The sequence below is a fragment of the Dasypus novemcinctus genome, chromosome 4 (assembly GCF_030445035.2).
Source record: "Dasypus novemcinctus isolate mDasNov1 chromosome 4, mDasNov1.1.hap2, whole genome shotgun sequence".
NCBI lineage: Eukaryota > Metazoa > Chordata > Mammalia > Cingulata > Dasypodidae > Dasypus > Dasypus novemcinctus.
The window spans coordinates 20,601,669-20,615,699 of NC_080676.1; the positions used below are offsets into that span (position 1 = coordinate 20,601,669).

At 43.7% G+C, this 14,031-nt stretch overlaps 1 protein-coding gene across 1 annotated transcript in view; it reads right to left on the reverse strand.

Moving 5' to 3' along the window:
• The window catches only part of MINDY4B (MINDY family member 4B), a 37,103-nt gene that overhangs the window by 14,138 nt on the left and 8,934 nt on the right, over positions 1-14,031 (reverse strand). The window contains exons 4-10 of the mRNA XM_058296401.1: positions 11,099-11,218; positions 10,466-10,557; positions 8,942-9,107; positions 8,093-8,158; positions 3,874-3,944; positions 1,390-1,462; positions 642-803 (exon numbers count right to left, since the gene is read on the reverse strand). Of these exons, the coding sequence (XP_058152384.1) occupies positions 642-803; positions 1,390-1,462; positions 3,874-3,944; positions 8,093-8,158; positions 8,942-9,107; positions 10,466-10,557; positions 11,099-11,218 (750 nt within the window). The remainder of the gene's footprint in view (positions 1-641; positions 804-1,389; positions 1,463-3,873; positions 3,945-8,092; positions 8,159-8,941; positions 9,108-10,465; positions 10,558-11,098; positions 11,219-14,031) is intronic.

Below are 14,031 nucleotides of genomic sequence, written 5' to 3' on the forward strand. Positions count from 1 at the left end.
CAATGCCTTCCCCTCCTGGGGTTGTAGGATGAAAAAACCTCTGTGAACATATCCCAGAAGCACCCTTGCAGTGTGGTTTCCAATGGGGGCATTTGCTTTCTCACTCTCCTGGTTGTTTTTGCAGAATCACGTCTTAATTTTCTGGTTGTGCTGTTCAAAAGCACATTTTACTTTCTGGTTATCAGAGGTTTTAAATCCCCTGAGCCAAAATCTTTTTGAGAGGAGTATCACAAGTGGCGCCCTCTTCTCGTCAAAAAAACTTTGAGTAAAATGTAGAATATATACATTTATTTGCATAAATAAAGGTTTGGGAGGACACCCATCAATGGCTGACAGCATTTACTTCTGGGAGGGGAGCCTGAAGCAGCAGAAGAATGAAATGGGATTTTCTTTTCATCTGTATAGTCCATACATTGTTTTAAGAGACTTATTTGCCTGTTACTTGTATTTACCTATACTTTGTTAAATAAAATATGAGGCAAAGAGACTCCGATTTTTCCATTTAGACCCTTAAAGTCTGGTGCTTGTATATATCTGTGGAGGATGGAAGGTCTGATTTGAATTGCCCTAATGAAGAGACAAAAAAACCCCTCACGCTATCGACATTCTGGCTGTGGGGTTGAGAACGGGAACACATTCACCTGCGAGAGTCTGTTGTCCTCTGAAGCGTCCCGGCCCCACTGCAAATAGCCGACGTCACTGCGGGTCTGGACTCCACGTAAGAGTTCTTGAGACTTTCCTTTTTGATAGCCATTAAAGACATGTGGACTTGCTCTTCCAGTTAAAATCAGGTTCAGAACCGCCTAGATGGCATGTTTCATAAATATTAACATTTTAGGTAGCAGCGGAACAGGGACTTAAATTAAAATGTTCTCACTTAAAAGAAAACTTTTTAAATTACCATTTGTTACTGAAAATAATGAAATTGCAAAAAGACATCATTCTTGAAAAAATAAGTCATAAATATTTGGTAGAGTGAAAACCATGGTGTATTGATTTTTTTTTCCTTAAACTATGCCCCATAACTCCCATGTGCCCCATTCTGATCTTAATGCCCTTCCTCCTTTTAAATTTCTTTTACACTTCAGTTTCCACAGCTGTGGTTTTTAAAGAAACTTGAAGTTAAGATGCTTTCATAGTTCTTTTCTATCAGATACCAGGGGATCCTGGTGGGTCTTGTTAAGATATTTTTAAATGTTTCTAGAGTCTCAGGGATGTGGGGGTCTCGAAGGTAATAGAAACTGAAAGACAGATTGTAATACTAAAGTCAAGGTAGCATTTTCAGGCATTCAAAAATAGCTTGATCACTCTTTGTGGAAGGGGAGAATACACTTACTTAGAAAGGAAGTCTAATTCAGACTCTCTCATAGAAAGGCCGAGTTAACCCACCTGCCTGCACAGGAAGCCTCCGGCAGTCGGCTGTAACAGGTGAGGGGTGGTGACATCGAGGTCCTTCTGAAGCCTGAAGAACGGGAGAAGCCCCGGCAGTGGGTCAGAGACGATGACTGTACGTAGATCCTGCAGCCCTGCCTCCCTCCACCCGACCAACGCAGCAGTAAGCGGGGCTGGCCCACCACTCTCCCCCACACGTGCCTGGCGCGTCTCCTTCTCTGGCTGGGTAGGCGTCTAAGACGGGGACTACAGCAGCGACGGCAGAAGCTATGGATGCAGTTGGGGGTGGAGAACGGGGGACCCGAGTGATCAGTGGTGAGGGAGGAGGGGGGACGATGTGGGCGTTTCATATGTGAGGATCCCTGCATATGTATGTCTCTGCATGGACGCTGGGCTCAGCAGAAGCGCCGTTTGCGCCATGCCTTAGTTTGGCACAAACAACTGCTGTGTTACGGGGCTGCCATAGCAAAGCACCACAGACCGGGAGGCTTAAAACAACAGAGGTGTGTTATCCCACACTTCTGGAGGCTGTCTGTCTGAAGCCACGGTGTCCACTGGGCCAGTTTCTGTCTCCATTACATGGTCATCTTCTCTCTTTTCTCTCTTCTGGTCTGTGTCCAAATTTCCTCTTCTTCTAGAGACACCGGTCATATTGAATTAAAGGCCCACCCTACTCCAGTAGGACCTCATTTTAGCTAGCCTGATTCTATCTGTAACTATTTCCAAGTAAGGCCACATTCTGAAACACTGGGGTGGGGAAAGGCTTCAGCATGTCTTTTTGGGGGACACAATTCAAGCTATAACACTCTGTGTGACAAGAGACACTTAGGGTAGTGACACATGGCCACACCAGAGCGTGCTGGCCCAAGTCTGGGTTGAAACGGCTGTTTCAGTGAAAATCACCGACTTGGGAGTTGAGTCCATTTCTTGGCTGCAGAAGGGCAGCTTTCGCTCTTACTCGGGGGCCAGCAGTTTCGGCCCTACACTTGAGAACGGAAGGTCAAGGTGGGGTGTGGCTCCTGCGGTGACATGGGGGAGGTGCTGGATGTGTTCTTAACAAACCTATCCACGGGCCGGGACCTCATGCCCTTCTGTGGACAAGACCCAAGGACTTGGGTCAATCAGGTGAATGCTGTGGTAGCATCAGCTATAACTCAGGGCAGAGTTTCCCAAGGTATGGTATGATGTTAGGTGATACAGATACGAACATTTAAATTTTAAAACTGATTTGTTTATTTTAATATATTACCTTTAGCACACATAAAAGCATGATATAAAAGGTATTGATTTTTAGGAAGAGGTTGAGATTAAAATGTGTGTTAATTTTTAAAAAATTGTTAAGCAAATAATGATATAGATCATAAAAATGTAATGGTGATGTACAAAAGACAAGTTCCAGGAACACTGCTTCGGGACTTGTCATCCTTCCCTCCTGGGAGCCCTCTATCTCCCTCCCTATTGCTCAAAAGTTTACTGTGGTGGTTTGAAACTTTTTGAAGATCAGACAATTGTGATCTTAAAGCTAACCCATTCCTGTGGGTGTAAATCTCTTGTAAGTAGGACCTTTTGATGAGGTTACTTCAGTTAAGGCATGACCCAAGTGGGTCCTAATCCTCTTACTAGAGTTCTTTATAAGAGAATATAATTCAGACAGTGAGAGAAAGCCATGGAAGCAAGAAGCTGAAAGCAACGGAACCTGGAAGAGAAGGGAGAGACCAGTGGATGCCACCACATGCCTTGCCACGTGGCAGAGGAGTCCACTATCACCAGCAGCCAGTCTTAGGGAAGAAAGCATCACCTGATGCTGCCTTGATTTAGACATTTTTCTCAGCCTCCAAACTGTAAGCTAATAAATTCCCATTGTCGAGCAGATTGGTATTTGCTTTCGGCAGCCTAACAAACTACAACATTTACCTTTCTTTCAGGTCCCAGAGGAAAGTCTCCTTTTTCCATGGAGACTTCCCTGACCACCACCTAGAGGCCCTACCTCCTCTGGAATCCACTAAGACTCATTGTCTTTATGCCTCATTTGGCTTGGCAGGTACTACCTGGGTCTTGTCTCTCCAGTGGACTGGAATCTGCAGGGAGCAAGGGCTGTGTCTTCCTCCTATTTGTATCTCCCACATTGCCAAGAATAGGGCTTTGCATGTCACAGAGACAAAAATAAATATTTGTGGATAACGATAAAATATATTTATGAGAATTGTACAAATAAGTTTGGGTGTTGTCTGCCAATATTTATAACCACAAGAAGGATCCTATTAGTATATTAGAAAAGCAGATTCACACTTTACTATGGCATCCATTTGCCCATTAACATCACCAGATCAACTATTGAAAAGGGCACATCAATAGAAGAGAGAAAAACTGCACCCTTGTTTCCAATACTGCGGATGAAAATATTTCCCAACACAAGAGTATATTGTTTATGTGATTCCAGATTGTATAGGAAATATCTGAGCAAACAGCTGTAGAATTTACCTTTCAAATGTTCTGGAAAAGAGCAGGCTGTAAAGAAACAGAATGACACCATGGCTTCCATCCTCTTTGAACTATTTGGAAAACAAAAGAAAAGCATGTTTGCCAAAAAGCAGATATATATATATCTTTGGGTATGAATTCAAGGATTTCTAACCTAAGGCTTTTGTTTTAATTTTTAATGACTCCTTTTATTACTAGCTGCTGGAAGGACAGCTGGAGCTCTCTCTGCTTCCCACGGGCCATCTTTACTCTCAAACGTATTCTCCTTCCTTGCTTAATGCCTGCCAATGATACCATCGTTCTCTTGGCCTTCAACATATCATCTTTACCTCGGTCCTATCCTGTGGCTCTCTTTCCATCAAGGCTAACAAGTAGAGTATCTTTCCTCTTCATTTTTCCATCCTCTGTCCTCCAGGCCCTCAGGGCTGCATTTGGCTGGCCTTCCCTTATCCAGCCTCTTCCCACTCAGTACATCCCTCCTCTGTGCCCTGTTAAACTCTGGAGGAGGAGGAGAGAAGCTTTAATAAAATAGCTTTGGAGATATACAAAACCAGTTCTACTACTTACCAACGCTTACTACACTAACGTCTTTGAGCTTCAACCTCCTCACCTGCAATTGGGGATACAAATATATTCTTCCCAATTCTGTTGCATAATCAAATGATAATATTAATGCACAGTATCTACCTTAGTGCCTGGAATATGTTAGGGCCACAACAAAATGGATGTCCGTCCCTTTCAAAGGGATTTTACTTCTGTTTCTTTGCTTAGCCAGTTTACCTTTTTACTCAGGATTTTCTGAAGGTACCCTGTGATTCTCTGGGTCAGTGCTAAACTGCCATCCCAACATTCAGGGCCTCTAATTAGCTGGCCTTACCTCAGCTTTCGGTCAAGACTCTACCTGTTGAAAGCTGCTTCTTTGCTGACTTTAGTGGTACCCAAGGTTAAAAGCACTGTGTCAGGAAGGCTTCTACTAAAATGCGTGTGCTTCTCCTGAGAGGAATATCTTTATATGGATTCATTTTTCCATTCCGTTATCTGTGACCTGGGAGTGGGGAAGGACCTTTAAGCAGGAGAACAAATTCTAGAGCTAAAGGAGCCAGGCAGGAACTGAAATAAGAACACTGAAAAGAAAATGGAAGAGGTGGGCCCTGAGGCGAACTGGAGAGCATGTGTGTATTAGTTTCCTATTACTGCTATAACAATATCTACACATTTAAGTGCCATCAAATAACATGAATTTATTATCCTACAATTCTGGAGGTTAGAAATCCAGTACAGGTCTCACTGGGCTAAACTCAAGGTGCCAGCAGGCCTGTGTTCCTTCTGGAGGCCTTAGGAGAGAGAGAACCTATTTCCTTGCCTTTTCTAGCTTCTAGAAACCATCCTCACCCCTTGCCTGATGGCCCCACAACGCACAGCTTTTCTCCTTCTTGTCTTGTCACATCTCCTTCTCTGACTCTCCTGCCTCCCTCTTTTTTTATTCAGATAATCCAGGATAATCTCCCCACCTCAAGATCCTGAACTTAATCACATTTGCAAACTCCTTTTATCATGTAGAGCAGGGGTTCTTAACCTTTTTGGTTCCACAGACCCCTTTGCCTGTCAGGTGAAAACCACGGACTCCTTACTGAGCCCACACTGTACCGTGTATTATTTAATAAATATATCACACCTGCACCAACATGTCCCCACAAGAATCATGTTTTTTTGAATTTCATTTCAAGCTCAGGGACCCCAGGTTAAGAACCTCTGATGTAAAGTAACATAGTCACAAGTGTGGTAGATTGTACCGGGACGAAGACATGATTTTGATCTTAATCTGTGTTCCTGTGAGTGTGAGCCCATTGTAAGCAGGACCTTTTGAAGACAGTTATTTTTGGTTGAGGTGTGGTCCTGCTGAATCAAAGTGGACCTTGGTCCATATTCCTGGAGTCCTTTATAAACTGAAGAAATTCAGATGCTGTTAGTAAAAAAAGGAGCCAGCAGATGGAAGTCAGAGAAAAATCAGAGGAGCAGACCCAAGGAGAGGGATCACGGAGGGAAGGGAGGCATAGAGCAAGCTGAGGACCCCAAGGATCACCGCAAGCCAGCCCCAGAAGGCTGCAGAATTTGGGGAGAAAACATGGTGCCTTAGTTTCTTGGCTGCTATGACAAATACCTCACGATGGGTTGGCTCAGTTTATTGCCTTACAGTTTCGATGCTAGGAGAAGTCCCAAACTGAGGCCTTAGCAAAGCGATGCTTTCTCCTTTAAGACTGCAGCTGGCTGCCAGGGACCCTTGGGTCGCTGACATTTCTGACACTTGGCAGTGCACACAGTGATGTCCTTTCCTCTCTCTCTTGGGTTCTGTTGACTCCGGCTTCTTGCTCCTCCATGTGGCTTTCTCTTCATAAAGCCTCTAGTAAAAGGATTAAGGCCCATCCTCATTCAGTTGGGCCAACCTTAACTGAAAACGAAATCTTCAAAAGGTCCTGTTTACACTGGGTTCACACTCACAGAAATGCATTTGGGCTCAGAACATCCTACTGGGATACACAATTCAACCTACCACACATGGCCTTGCTGAGGCCTTGATTTCGGGTGTCCAGCCTTCAAAACTGTGGGACAGTGAATTCTTAAGCCAACCCATTGTGTGGTGTTTGCCACGGGTTCCAGGAATTAGGGTGTGGACATCTTCAGGGGGGCATGATGCAGGCCATGACTCATCTAATGGGGGTAACTAACCCTTTTACCAGCTAATTGAGGACATGCAAAAATATAGGCCAAGTCTGGCCAGATTTTTTGATGTTGGGGAGCTCCAAACCCAGATTTTTATGAGGAATTTTCTGATTGCTTTTAATGTTCACTGATTCAAATTTTAAAAAATATTAACACCGTGGGCTAATGTTGTGGATCATGTCTGATAGTTCTGCTGCCTACAAGTAGCCCTCAGACTTAAGCTGGAGACTTCTCCAAATGAAGTGGAAAATAGAACTGATGGATTTTGATAGTGAATGTGGTTGGTAAAAGACTGGACCGGGCACTCATCACATAGTGCAGGTCCGGGTGGAAGGATGTCCTTGAGAGGTATCCCGGAGGGTCTAGGGGAAATCTGTTTCCTTGTCCTTGCCAGTTTCTACAGACCCTGCCCACATTTCTTGGTTCATGGTCCCCCTCCTTCACTTTCAAAGTCAGCAGCAGTAAGTCTCACATCACCTCCCTCTGATCTCCTCTTCTGTCTCCTTTTTCCACATTTACGAACCCTGGGGATTACATCGGGCCCACCCAGATAATCCAGGATAATCTCCCGATTTTAAAGTCCGTTGATCAGCACCCTTAATTCCTTCTGCAATTTTCATTCCCCTTGGCCATGTAATTGTCACGTATTCACAGGTTCTGGGGGTAGGATGTGGATATCTTTGGGGGGGGCTGTCTTCTGCCTACCACACAGGCTAACAAGCAGACCTATGGGACGGGGGGCAGGTAGGCCCCGTGGCAGCTAGTTTAACAAAGATCAATGGCTAATACATGGCTGAGAACTCAGACCCGCACTTTCTTCCTCTATAGCCTTTGAAGCCAATGAAGCAGTGGGTTTCGTGGATCACATCCCTCCCCTGAACAAATCCACGATTGTATGACTTAATGGCTATTTTACTTTCACATTGTGTAGGGTTCTTTTTTTCCCCCCCCAGAAAATCAGTTTTCCTTTATCTCTCTGCAGAGCAATCTTGAAGAAGCCCCTTCCATGTTCCACCATCGGTGTCCACTACTTTGTCCCCACCCCACCTGGAATCACCACAGGGGAGGCACTGTAAGGTGATGACAGAAAGGTGAAACGGGCTCCTTTTAAGACCAGAAGGGATTTACTTGGCAGCAGTATAGACCGGGATCATCATTTTGGCAGCTCATCTTTGTTTCTCTATGAGGCAAGGGGGCTTTAGCATTATCTCTTCCCACAAAAGAAATCCTAGTTTATACTCTCTAAAGTGTTATTCACTGGGTTTGATTAGCCAAGGAAAAAGACATCTGTGAAAAGCCTTTGTGTGATCCGGGCCTCTTTCTAGGTTGTGGGGAGGGAGAGGCAGGCTTTTCTTTTTCTGGTTCCGCCTTTTCTTAGCCCTCAAAATGACCTGGTTTTCTTAACAAGCATCATTAGAAATACATGTTATAAAAGAAATGAGATCCCTGTTAGAGCAGCGTTCAGTGTAAAGGAATTATCGCAACGCTTAACACTTACGTATTGTAAATGATCATAGATGAATTTCTCAATGGCTTCTTTCTCTAAAAATTCAAACAGTTGGAGCTATAAATCAGGAATAGAAAATAAAAATGAAAAGGAAGATGAAAGCTACATCTAAGAGATATCAACTCACTGCTATTACCTCAAAGGAGTTTGTTTCATTGCAAAACCAAGTTGCTAAAAACTGACATATTATCTTACCCAAGACACACATGGTAAAACTGGGTACCTACCAGTATCACTTTTATATCCCTCAGTTTTTAAACAATATATCTTTTTTTTTTTTTTTTGCTACCAGGGGCTGAGGATTAAACCCGGGACCTCATATGTGGGAAGCTGGCACTCAACCACTGAGCCATATTGGCTTCCCTAAGTGGGTCTTTCCATTTCTTTTGCTTGTTGTTGGTTGTTTTTGTTTTTTTCCAGGAGGCATGAGGAACCAAACCTGGGACCTCCCATGTGGAAATTGGGTGCTCAGCCGCTTGAGCCACATTCATTCCCAACAATATTTCTTGAGCAGTAACCTATAAAAGATTTTTTTCCTAATAGGTACTATTTAGCTATCTTTAAGACAGTAGTTATGGAAATGCAGTTCGTGATGATATCTGGCATGGGGCATAGGTCATCTGTTATCTGGGAAGAGAAATTTACAGCAGGATTGTCCATTCTGGCTGCTTGGCTCCTTCCAGCCACATGCCTCCCTGAAAGGTGCATTTGGCCACGATGAGGCAGCTGCAGAAGCATCGATGAGCCTCGAACTCCCTTGCCATGCTAAGGCACAATATATCCTCAATCCCCATTCCCCAGTGGCCCTTCATCCCTTAGGACAGGCAGGCCTGCACTCACCCGCTCAGTGACGCCATCCCCAGGGTGGTCGGGAGTGGAGGCAACACAAGTGTCCTCAGTGACGAGGCAGACGGTGGCCTTCTGAGCAGCTCCTGCAGCCCACAGGATGTCCGCAAGCGCCGCCGCCAGCACTTCCTTCTGCTCCTGCTTGCTGATTTCACATAAACTACCACGCAGGAGGCAGGGGTATGACAACACTGGAATGAATGGGCACCCACTCTTTGCTAGGGCCTCCAGTTTGATCTGAATATGGGGTGAATATGGGAGTATTTGGCTCCTTCTGTGACAATACAGACATGAGTAACAAGGCATAGCACGTGCCAGAACTCTGGTACAAGGTAGAACGAAAATAAGACAAAGGGCTAGGAGAGGTCAGAGGAAGAAGGGAGAGAACTTCTGACTGGGACAGTTCAGGGAGGCTTCCTGGAGCAGGACTATAATAGCGATTACTCATTAATGTTTATTGAACATTTCCCACAGGTTAGGTATTGGGCTAAATGCTTTCCATTTGTGTTCCATGTAGATGACCTGGGACCCCTTTTACTCAGGTGGGGGGTCTGTCCCCCAGCTGCTTGGAGTCCTGCTGCTAGTGGCTCACCTTTCTAACTTTCTCTGAAGGACGGGAGCCACCTTGCCCAGACGTTGATGTGCTTCTCCCCAGGAATGACCCCTGACCAGTGATTGGCTGGAGTGGGTGGTGCAAAGCCCTCCTCTCTTATCTGAAGACTGGGCAGGCTCCCAGTGCATATGCTCCAGAGGTCCCCATGGGATCAGGCAGAGACAGCTACTGCAGGAAACCACATTCCTACTTAGCTTCTTCTCCTTTCCTTCCGGTAACCTTCCTTTCCTTATCCATTCCTCCTGAGGGCACTCCCTTAATAAATCACTCGCATAAGGAATTCCTGTCTCAGGCTCTGCTTCTAGGGAAACTGGCAGCTAATAATCTTAGAATAGACTGTACATTTAAATCCTATTTTGGGTGATGCCTGATGAGGCTTCAGGGCAGATGTGTGCCCTTTACCCCCCTCTAACATCTAGCGGGCTTTGTGCATGATAGGGGCTTGACTTTCACTTCTAAGGATAAAGTAATTTTACCTGATTTTTAAAAACAGGCAATTGCCAAACCCTGTCCTTTTTCGGCTGGGTTAAGTGGGAAGATCGATCCTTCATTTATCAGGTTTTCCATCATTCTTTTTCTTCCTCCCTGGAAGTGTTTGGTTGGGGCTCTCCATCAAATATGGACAAGCCGGTCTACCTGAGACCCTGGTGCTTGATTTCACCTGAGAGAGTGGTCTTCAGTAGAGCATTAAAACCGTCAACGTTATTCCTGCCACTAAACAGGGAGAGTGACTCCAGGACAGCCCTCCCCCAGCCTTGAAATCCAGTCATTCTCTGCCACGTCTATCTTCAGGAAGGAGCCAGGACCCCTTCCTGAAGCAGCTGAGTTTTTCATTGTGATTATCGGGCTGTCAAAGTTCTAGGGAAATGGGTTTCTCTCTCAAGTACTTGTCTCAGTCCTCTTACCTGTGAAAGTTACAGTCTTTGCCCTTCCTTGTGAACAAGAAGTATTTGAGGACAGATACTTGCACAGCCATCTGAAGGCCTCGGGCACCTCCCTGAAATGGGGGGGATGAACCGTGAGAGGTGGGAGGGTGGGAGCAGGGGTTAACGGTTTCGGTGGAACTACACCACGCCTGGATCCATGCCCTCTTCCATCCCACCTTCCCTGTGCACCTGCTTCACAGGGAACTCTTCAGTTTATAGGAGGTAAGGAACTAGCTGGCTAGTCCTTGAAATTCAGGTAACTGGTCTGATTGGTGATTGAGAACGTGAATTATTGTGATTTTAAACAAGCCAGAGGAAAACTTCCTCGATCTCCTGCCTTCTAAATCCTCGGAGATGCTTAAGACTTAGAGAGAAGAGGCAGGAAAACTAGAATGCAAAGCAGGGAAAAAAGAGAGTTGGCGACTTGTCACAACCCAGACAGTATGCTATAATTTCAAACAATCTGTTGTAACTTAAGGTTAAATTTTACATTATAAATGTGTTTCTACATATGGTTGTAATGAAAACACATTCATATGGATGAGGACTGGAAGGAAACATGGAGAGGGACCATGGAATTAGGATGCTTGAAAATTCTCAACTGGCTATTACCTTTCCCATTTCCAAAGCAAATGCCAGGTCAGAAAAAGGTTCATGGAATTTGAAATAGGCTCTTTTCCAATCAGAGCTGAAGATATGGACTGTATTTCCAAAGAGGCTCTGTCGCAGCTTCTGAAAAGAAGGGAAATAAATGATTCCGCAAAAGCTCATTCTTCCTAGACATAGATCTCATCAGAGCAGCCTGAAGTAAATGGTGAAACCACAGAGGTGGGTCTTTGTCCCTTTTTACATTGCCTTTACATATTACTCTATCCCTTTGTTTTAATTGCAAAAAGTCCTGTGCCAAAGACTCACATCAGATTCATTGATGATGTATTATCCTGAAGGCTCAGGGTGTCAGCCCCTCACCTTGTGGTCCCTGCCCTGGTTTCGTCCCTTTGTGTCTTGTCTCCCATTGTCAGCCCTCTTCCTTCTTTTTTGAGTCCATTGTGGGCTACTGCTCTGTTTCCATACTTCCATAACTCTGGAGACTCTACCTCTTCCATTGGTCAGTCTTTCTCTTTCTCCAGAAAAGAGGAACAAATGGGACTCAGGTGTTTCTAGCCTGTGTACCGTCATGATTTAAATGGCATTAAACAAGGGTTCTCTATTCTCTTGCCCTAGGGTGTTTGAGCTTTTGCTGGATGCTCTACAAAATGTTGAGATTGGAGGTCTTTTAGAGTTTCCTAGAAAAAAATGGGAACAGATCTTTATGTCTTTATAAACCAAATACACATAAAAAATGGAATCATTCATAATCAAAGACTTAATGTATTATTTAGCATGTGTTAAGTAGTATATAGCTATGTAAAAAGTCTAATATCTCACAACTGTGTGCAAGATAGAATGTGTTGAGTTCCATAAGACAAGTACAAAGTGCCATTAGAGAAGAGGAAGAACTTCCGATTGAAATACTCAGGCAGGCTTCCTTGAAGAGGTGACATGTGAGCTAGGCCAGTAAATAACATCTAACATTTACTGAGCCTTTTCTACCAACCAGGCACTGGGCTCAAAGCTTTACATTCATTATGTTAATATAATTCTATGCTTTAGGTGCTGTCATTATCGTTTTTTAGATAAGGGAAATGAAGCTCTTTAGGTTGAGGTACTTGCCTCAGGTCACCCAGCTGGTAGAAGCAGAGCGGGGATTTGCTTCCATTCTCCTAAGCACTACTGCACTGCTCCCCCAGCCTTAATTCTTTATATACCATCCTTACGATTTCTGTCATATGTGTGTACCAATAATTGTTTACTTAATATTTTTCATTAATTTGGCCCACTTAGAAAACATTTATTTTAAAAGGACACTTTATATCACATCCTTAAATTGGAATGAAAAGTCAATTGCCAAATGTGGGAGGGCTAGGAGCGCGGCATGTGGGAACCCCCTGTATTTTTGATGTAACATTTACGATAATCTAAGTTTCTTAAAAAAAAAAAAAAAGAAAAACTATATTTAAAAATTTAAAAACAATGGTATTGATTGTAGCTAAAAATGCTTGACTGTGAAAGCTCTGATTGAGGCCTGCACTCTTTAAAAAAAAAACTTTTGTATTAGAGAAGTTGTATGTTTATAGAAAAATTACGCAGAAAATACAGTTATCATATTACCCCCTCCCTCCTCTAACATTTTATTCATTTGATATCTTTGTTACAATCGATAGAATTGTACTATTAACTATGGTCCATAGATAACACTCTTTGTTATTATACGGTTCTACAGTTTTCTTAAAAGTTTTTATTCTAATAACATCTATACAACCTAAAATTTCCCCTTTTAACCACATGCAAATGCATAATTCAGTGATGCTAATTATATTCACATGTTGTGCTACCATCATCACCAACAATTACCAAAACTTTTCTATCACCCCAAAAAGATATTCTGTGTTAAGTAACCATTAACTCCCCATTCCCTACCCTGATCCCAGCCCCTGGTAATTTCCCACTCTATATATTTGCTTATTCTAATTATTTCATATCAGTGAGCTCATGCAATATTTGCCCTTATGTATCTGACTTATTTCACTCAACAAGGTTCCTCCATGTTGTTACATGGATCAGAACTTCATTCCTTTTCACAGCTGAATGATATTCCATTTTATGTATATACCATGTTTTATTTATCCATTCATCAGTTGATGGACACCTGGATTGTGAATAATGCCGCTATGAACGTCAGCATGGAAATATCTGCATGTGCCACTACTTGCAATTCTTTGGGGGCATGTACCTAGAAGTCTGTACTCTTTTGATTAAGAAAAGGGTTAAGAAGTAGTAAAGAGGTGTGAAGGTACACCACCCTAACCCAGGCTTTCTCCCTCTGGGAGAAAGGTGGGGTTGCCTGCCAGACTGGAGAAGGGGATAACTTTCTCACTAGGTAACTTGATATAGCCTGTGCATTAAATCAAAATTATTTCCAAGAGTACCTAGTCTCCAAGATGGCCAAATAAGTAATATAGGCCCTACAGTCTTTGAATGTTCAGAAGGGATGTGAGACTGAGTGTGTATTCAGGGCTGCCTCCAGACGATGTGGAAGATATGCTAATCCAAACTGGCTTGGATGTGGAGAATATGTAACTCCCCTGGAGGAAATAACCTATCTGATACTAAGATCAAACACTGAAGAACCTAACCAAAGGTCTGTTTACCATCACTGTTAGTCTTCCTAATCCTATATCCTCTGTATAAAAGGGACTGGAAAAGGCTGTTCGGGGCTCGGTTTTTATTAGGACAAGAGTCCGCCGAGCCCGGCCGGTCGAAATAAACCAACTTCCTTCTCGGTATTCTCGTGTCCTGGCCTTCGATACAACGCACACCCGATTTCTCCACTACAAACTCAGTTATTTAACTTGTTACCTAATGCACCCTAAAAGCACCCCCTGTTCAGGCAGAGGCCCCCATGCCACACTCTGGGATACATCGCACAAGGGCCTCTTGCCTAT